A 7,500-nucleotide genomic window follows, 5' to 3' on the forward strand; every position below is an offset into this window, starting at 1 on the left:
GTCTCCCTTAGAAAACAAAAGGGCAGTCTTGGCCCACATCAGGATTGAGAACTGAAATAAAAGCATTCACTGCAATTGCCCCATGCAAAATTCTCCATTGTAGGTCCCCCTGCTTTTTTGGGTAAGGGTGATTTGTACAATGCTCGCCACTGAGGTCTTACAACATCCCCTATCTGTAAAACAGAACGCCAGGGTGTATCTACCCTCTTGTCCAGAACCTTCTTGTTAAACATCTTTACACACAGTTTATACACATCTTTGCCAGTTGCCTGTTTTGGACCAAGGAAAAATCAAATTTTCAGAACTGCAACAAAAACCAGTACATCCTGTTAGGTTAGGGGATAGGATAAAATTGGGGAAAGGGTCCTTGCAGTCGGGGCTGCACAACCCCCTGACGTAGTCCCCCCAACATTTCCCTCTCCTCTCTTGTTAGCAAGGCCCACCAACTCTTGAGCAATTGGGCTACAATTCGGGTGGATCGCATCCCCAAGTGATCCGCTACATTTCCACTGTTACGCAGATCTGGTCCAGCCAACTGCAGTAAATCCCCCAGGGTTGTAACTCCAGCCTTGACGAGAGTATATTCCAAATTGGGAAGAGGCTTTTCCGCAGCTATATCCAGGGCTGAACCATGGATCAACGGCTCCTTTAAAAGCCAGTGCAAGGACATTACGCTCCTCGTTTGCTGCACTGTAAAAGAGACCAGACTTTAAAAAGATTGCGATAAAACACTGGGAATTTGCTTAAATTCAATGTCTTTGGGTCCATCCAAACTAAAGGCCTATCCAGCCCCAGACCATCAAAAGTCTGTAAAATGGCACAAGCTGCATACTTCCAATTAGAATCCACCGTTCCAGTGAGCAGACGTTGCAGAAACTGCACACGAAAAGCAGCTGTTCTGCTTTGCAGTTGAACAAGTCCATGCCCACCTTCCTCCTTAGGTAAAAACAGAACACTCTGTGGTACCCAGTGTAATTTGTCCAGAAAAAGTCCACTAGGATTGACTGGATCTTTGATAGGAGGTGGGTTGGAGGATCCACACAGGCAAGACGATGCCAGAGGGAGGATGCCACCAAGTTGTTGACTATCAGAACACGCCCTTTGTAGGACGTTTTATGAAGTAAAAATTTCCATTTATCCAGGCGGGCCTTTATCTTTTCAACAACCCCTTCAAAGTTTTTTTTGAATGAACAAATCATTCCCTAAAAACACTCCAAGATATTTAAAGCCATTCCTGGTCCAAGTTAAGCCATCTGGGAGACTTGGCTCCCATCTGACCAATTTCCAACAAGCATTGCAACACTTTTCAACCAGTTTACTTTCGCAGACGACACACCTCTAAAATCATCAAACATTTTCAACATCATATTTATGTCCCTCTGGCCACTAACCAGCACTGCAACATCATCAGCATATGCTGACAGCTTAAAAACATGATCACAGTTTGGAATTCCCACCCCAAGTAAATCCTTCCTTAATTTGACCAAGAGGGGCTCTATAGCCAAAGAGTACAGCATTCCAGACAAAGCACATCCTTGCCTTACCCCTCTGTGAACCTTAAAAGGAGCACACAAGTCACCATTGACCTTAAGTATACTTTGTATGCCACAGTACAGAACTTGAATTTTGTTAATAAAATCAGGACTAAATCCAAAAGCTGCCAGAGTACTCCATAAATAACTGTGATCCACTCGGTCAAAGCTTTTTCCTGATCAATTGACACAAGACCAAATTCCAGGTTAAAAGACTTACCTAAGTCAACTATGTCTCTGATAAAAGAAATGTTGTTCTGTATCAGCCTACCTGGCACACAGTAGGTCTGGTCAGGGTGAATCACCTGCCCCAAAACGTCACCCAGTCTGATTGCCAGAGCTTTAGAGAGCAGTTTATATTCCGTACACAGGACTGACACGGGTCTCCATGACCTGATATCACTCAGGTCACCTTTCTTTGGTATCAGAGTGAGCACTGCTCTTCGGCAGCTCAGTGGCAACTGTCCCTCAGAGAGGCTGTCACTGAGAACAGTCAACACATCTGTACCCAATTCTGCCCAAAAGGACTTATAAAAGGCCACCGGTAGGCCGTCCAGTCCTGAAGCCTTCCCGGAGTCCATAGTTTGGAGGGCACTATACAGTTCCTCAAGGGTCAGAGGCCTTTCAAGGTCTGCATTAGCCTCTTCGGACAACTGTGGCAAATTGTTAAGAAAGGCACTGTTATCAACCCCATCCTGTGGGATTTCTTTCTTATACAGCTCCTTGTAAAAGCTGACTGCTCTTTTACGTATCTCTGCAAAGTCAGACATGAGTACTCCGTCTTCTGAACGTAGGGCATGGATTAATCTTTTTTGTCCATTCTTTTTTTCTAAATTAAAAAAGAATTTGGAAGGTGCATCCATCAGCTCCACGCTTTGGAAACGGGACCTGACCAGAGCTCCCTGTGCCTTTAACCCTAGTAGGTCAGCCAATGATTTCTTTTTAGCTTTAAGATCCTTAGTGTGGGTCTGATTTCCCGTCTGATCTGCAGAATTTTGGAGCTCAGTTATTTCATTTCTAAATTTCTCATTAAACGAGTTATGTCGCTTGTGACATAGGCCGTATACTCTTGGCATAACAGTTTTATTTGTGCCTTTGCACAATCCCACCACTGTTGCAGTGATTTAAAAGATGCTTTGGATGATCTAAAATCATTCCAAAAATAATGAAATACATCTCTAAAATGACCATCACATAATAAATTAGTGTTAAAATGCCAGTAAGCACTCTTGGGCTTGACAGCACTTATGGACAGGGAGCAAATGACCAAACTATGGTCCGAAAACCCAAATGGAACAATATTGCAATTCGTAAACATACTACGTTGGTGTTTAAAACTGTAAAATCTGTCCAGTCTTGCTAAAGACAAGAGGTTATTGAAAGAATGAACCCATGTGTACTGTCTTTGTTCCTTGTGAAAAAGTCTCCACATGTCAACAAGGTCATTTGATTTCATAACCTCTATGAGCCGCCGGCGCGAGGGCATATGGGGCTCTATATGGTTCCTGTCAATCATTTGTTCAGTGCAGTTAAAATCTCCTCCCAGGAGTAAAATATCCTCAGGATCACAACTACTTAACACAGTATTCAAAGTAGTTAAGAAGACCATTCTGTCGGTTGCCTTGGTAGGTGCATAAACACAAAGAAAAACAAAGAAAATATTCTCAAATTGGGCCCTGACTTTTAAAAGTCTCCCTTTCACTATTTCCTCAGCCTGGTAGGAAATAGGCGTAAAAGAACGAGAAAATAAAATGGCAACCCCACCACTATTAGATGTGTTGTGACTTAAAATAGATAGGCCATCAAATTCTTGTGCCCAATCTGCTGCATTGGATGTGTCAGTGTGTGTTTCCTGAGCAAGTAAAACATCAACTCTGTTTTGTCTGATTGACTCAAACACTGCAGCTCTTTTGCTTCTCTCCTGGCGCCATTAAGGTTCAGAGAAGCTGTGCGAACTTCAATCATGATAAAAAAAAAAGATATATACGAATTGTGTACACACTAGCATCATAAAACACGGAAAAATTGGCTTGAACATTAAACATCACTATTGCTTAACAAGACGTTAAGCTTAGTCAGAAATTTCTTCAGACGATAAGTCTCTTGACCAGTGAAGCACCCCTCACTCATAAAAGAACGTGTTTTTGTCATAAACTTTTCCACGTCAGGGAAATAGTCATCAATCCGAACATTCCGTATGTGTTTTGTTTCTTTTAAAAACGATCTGATATCTTCCACTTCATAATTCCGACTGGAGACCCCACTCGGACGTAAGCTACAGGTTAAACTGCAGTCAGAATAATCACTTTCGCTCTCATTATCGGTTGTGTTTGGAGAAATGTAACTGTCACCCTTTTTGGCATTCTTTTGGTTCACACGGACCCGTTTCCTTTTACTGATCGGTACTTTAAAAACAGTCCCCTCCATTTCCATGAAGGACATTTCACTGAGACATTCATTTGGGGTCAACTTCTGATCACCAATGACAACAGAATTCTCACTACTCTGCGAGTTTTGAGTATTTTCAGGCTCGGGATTGTCCACATTGTTCCCCCCAGATGATGTGGCTGAATTACCTTCCTCCTGTGTATGATTCGAGGAATCCCCCGTCATTTCTGACACAACTACTCCTGCTAGTTCCTGGGGCTCTACTGCCTTGGCTGATTCACCAGCACTGGACTGGTCGGGGGCTGTATCCCCAGCACTGGATGTTCCAGTCTCAGCAGACTGCGCCTCACCCCCATTATCATTAGGCTTACTGGTGTTTTCACTTTGTTTGTTGCCATTATCCGGTTTCCCCTTTTTATCGGGACAAGCACGTACAAGATGCCCCGTTTGGCCACAACCGAAACACTTCATCAAACTCGTAGTAGCATAGACAACATAATTAAAATTGTCCATATTTACGTTCAGTGTCAAGTCCAGCTCATCCTTATTATCTTTCAAGACCATGTATACAAATCTCCTGAAAGACACAATATGTTTCAAGAGCGGGGATTTGCTCGCCATTGGAATCTTTTTAATCGTTGATACTAATTTGCCATAGCGTGACAACGTTTGTTCCAGAACCTCATCCTTAATGAAGGGGGGAACATTAGACAAGGTTACTTTCTTCGATGGAGTAGAAAGAGGAAGAACAGGGGTAAAAATGCCATCCACACTACTATTCCATTCTCAATCAAATCATTAGCGAAGTCAACCGTTCGCAGAAACAGAACTATTGCATTATTCATGCGGGCCGCTGACAGAATGTTTTCATGTTGTATAATTTCACCAGCAGCCAAACTACACTGCTCTACACTGGCTGTCGAAGCTATCTTTACAGCGTGACGCCGTTGAGCTGTTCGTATTTCCCCATACCTGGGACAGCCATGCTCCCAGCCCAAACACTGGAAACAGACGTCCGGGAATCACCCACAAAAATTCCCCTACGTGCTAATTTCCTTAACCAAAACTAACTAAACCTTAACTAACTAAAGAACAAAACATTAATAATAAAGATAGAAAAGATAGAAAAAATAGATAGAATAGAACACTCGTTCCTGGCTCGGCGGCCAACACGCCACACTCACTCAGAACGCTCTGACTCCGCCCACTCGCTCAGACCATCCACTCAGAGAGAGAGAGAGAGAGGGAGGGAGAGAGGGAGAGAGAGTGGGAGAGGGAGAGAGAGAGAGAGAGAGAGACAGAGGGGGAGAGAGAGAGAGAGAGAATTTATAAAAAACTTTATTAGGTAAACAGCATTGCAAACAGTGTTTTACACATTATTCAAAACAAAAGGAAACAAAACATCAAAAGCGAAATCATCATCATCATCAACTGAGCACACTGTCCAAGTCATCCACTGCTCTGTAGAAACAGAAACCGAGTGAGACTCTCGACATCAGCAGATTCCTTAAAACAGGTACCACATGACAAAAATACTACTTTATTGGGTACCTCAATCAGGCCCCTCACATACACTGTACATTATATCACACAATTATTCCAACACAGGAGCAAACAATAATTCATCATTTAGCACAGAGCAACATTTATTTTCTTCAGTTTAAAAAAGTCGTACAAAATAAATCGCTAGCACCATTTAAATGTAGAGAGCCAAACTTGATGGTGTTAAACATACTGAAAAAACTAACTTTTTTAACTTTTTTCTCAACTTGCTCATTATTTTCCGGAGACGAAATACCTCCGTATCCTCAAACACACCCTCCCTTATCCACCAGGCAGCGTCGTTAATAAACTGCGAGCAGTCCGGAAAATGCAGTTCAACCTCCACGTTCCGCATCCCCTTCGTGTCGTGTAGGAAACTATCAATGCTCTCTGCAGTATATTTCCTATCTTCGCTGGAGAGCTTTACATCTCCCTGCGAACAATCGGACCAGTTTGAATCCATGGATTCGCAATCGCTATCATTTGTGTGTTCATCTTTCTTTATTTTAGTCACGTTAATCTCCGGGCCCATTTTTCTCTTCACCGGAGCTTTGAAAACCGGGTCTATGTCGATAGCCTCCACCACATCCCCTGACGTTTGAGGGACTGTCAGTGTCTGTATTGAAGGCCCCTTCTTATTTCCAGGTTCACATGATCCAGCCGCAGCTAGCTCTTCTGCGACAAAAATAGCGACAGCAGGCTCCATCACCACCGACTCACCCGCCACGGCTTCGGGGCCAAGCACAATCAGAAAATCCCCTTCAAGTCCGCTTCCCTCGGTCCCATCCACCGAGGGTTATCGTGACCAATAATTTCACCAACCGCCAAGCTACAATCTTCTACACTCGCGCTGCACTCCACCTTCACTCCGTGCCGCCGAGTTAGTTTTTCAAATTCCGTGCTTCCCGCGGCGGCCATGCTCCCAGCAAAAGCCGGTTGCAGACTCCACGGGCAAACAATCCGTGATATTTACAACACCAAACTGAACCAAAACCCAGTAATTGTAAAACTAAGTGCATGCACACATAAACAACAAGTACATATAAACAACACACAAAGGGAGAAAAGTTAGAATTAGACTCACACACGCGTTCAGTCGCTCAGTCACTCACTCACGCATGCGCTCAGAGAGAGAGAGAGAGAGAAAGAGAGAGGGAGAGACAGATAGAGAGACAGAGAGACAGAGACAAGAGAGAGAGAGAGAGAGAGAGAGGGAGAGACAGAGAGACAGAGAGAGAGAGAGAGAGAGAGAGGGAGAGACAGAGAGAGAGAGAGAGAGAGAGAGAGAGAGAGAGAGAGAGAGAGAGGTTGTTGTTGTTAATATCCTACTTCCTTGATGATGATTATTATTTTTATTTGATTGTTTCCACTCCTCCCTTCTGCTGTATCTTGTGTATACGGTGCACACACACACACACACACACACACACACACACACACACACAACCCAAATGCTTTGATAATACTGTAGAACATTATGGTCACGCCAATAAAGCTTCTTTGGAATCTGAATTTGAAAGGGAGAGAGAGAGAGAGAGCTACAAAACTTAAATGCATGAACATGACCCCTCCTCCCCTCATCTCTCCTCTCTCCTCTCCTCTCCTCTCCTCTCCTCTCCTCCTCTCCTCTCCTCTCCTCTCCTCCTCCTCTCCTCCTCTCCTCTCTCCTCCTCTCCTCTCCTCTCCTCCCCCCCGTCTCTCTTCCTCTTCTCCTCTCCTCTCCCTTTCTCTTCTCCTCTCCTCCTCTCTTCTCCTCTCCTCTCCTCTCCTCTCCTCTCCTCCTCTCTTCCTCTCCTCCTGCAGGAGTTCTCTAAGGAGGTGGACACGCGCTCCTCCCTGCACGCGTCCGTGTTGAGTCTGGGCGCTCAGCTGCTGCGGCTCAAGAAGGTGGACGTGGCGGCGCTCCGAGCCCAAATGGCGCGCGTGGACACGCAGTGGGCCGACCTGCTCACCCGCATCCCACTGGTCCAGGAGAAACTGCACCAGGTGAGGCGGCCATCTTTGAAGCTTAGTTGATGAAGCCCTGGAGCCGAGCCTG

The 7,500-nt window shown here is 44.6% G+C and overlaps 1 protein-coding gene across 1 annotated transcript in view; it reads left to right on the forward strand.

Moving 5' to 3' along the window:
* LOC122132206 (nesprin-1-like) overlaps positions 1–7,500 on the forward strand; it is a gene marked incomplete at its 3' end in the record, with an annotated part of 18,082 nt that overhangs the window by 8,846 nt on the left and 1,736 nt on the right. Inside the window, exon 10 of the mRNA XM_042707030.1 lies at positions 7,266–7,448. Within this exon, the coding sequence (XP_042562964.1) occupies positions 7,266–7,448 (183 nt within the window). The remainder of the gene's footprint in view (positions 1–7,265; positions 7,449–7,500) is intronic.

This window comes from Clupea harengus, unplaced genomic scaffold, assembly GCF_900700415.2.
Source record: "Clupea harengus unplaced genomic scaffold, Ch_v2.0.2, whole genome shotgun sequence".
Classification (NCBI taxonomy): Eukaryota; Metazoa; Chordata; class Actinopteri; order Clupeiformes; family Clupeidae; genus Clupea; species Clupea harengus.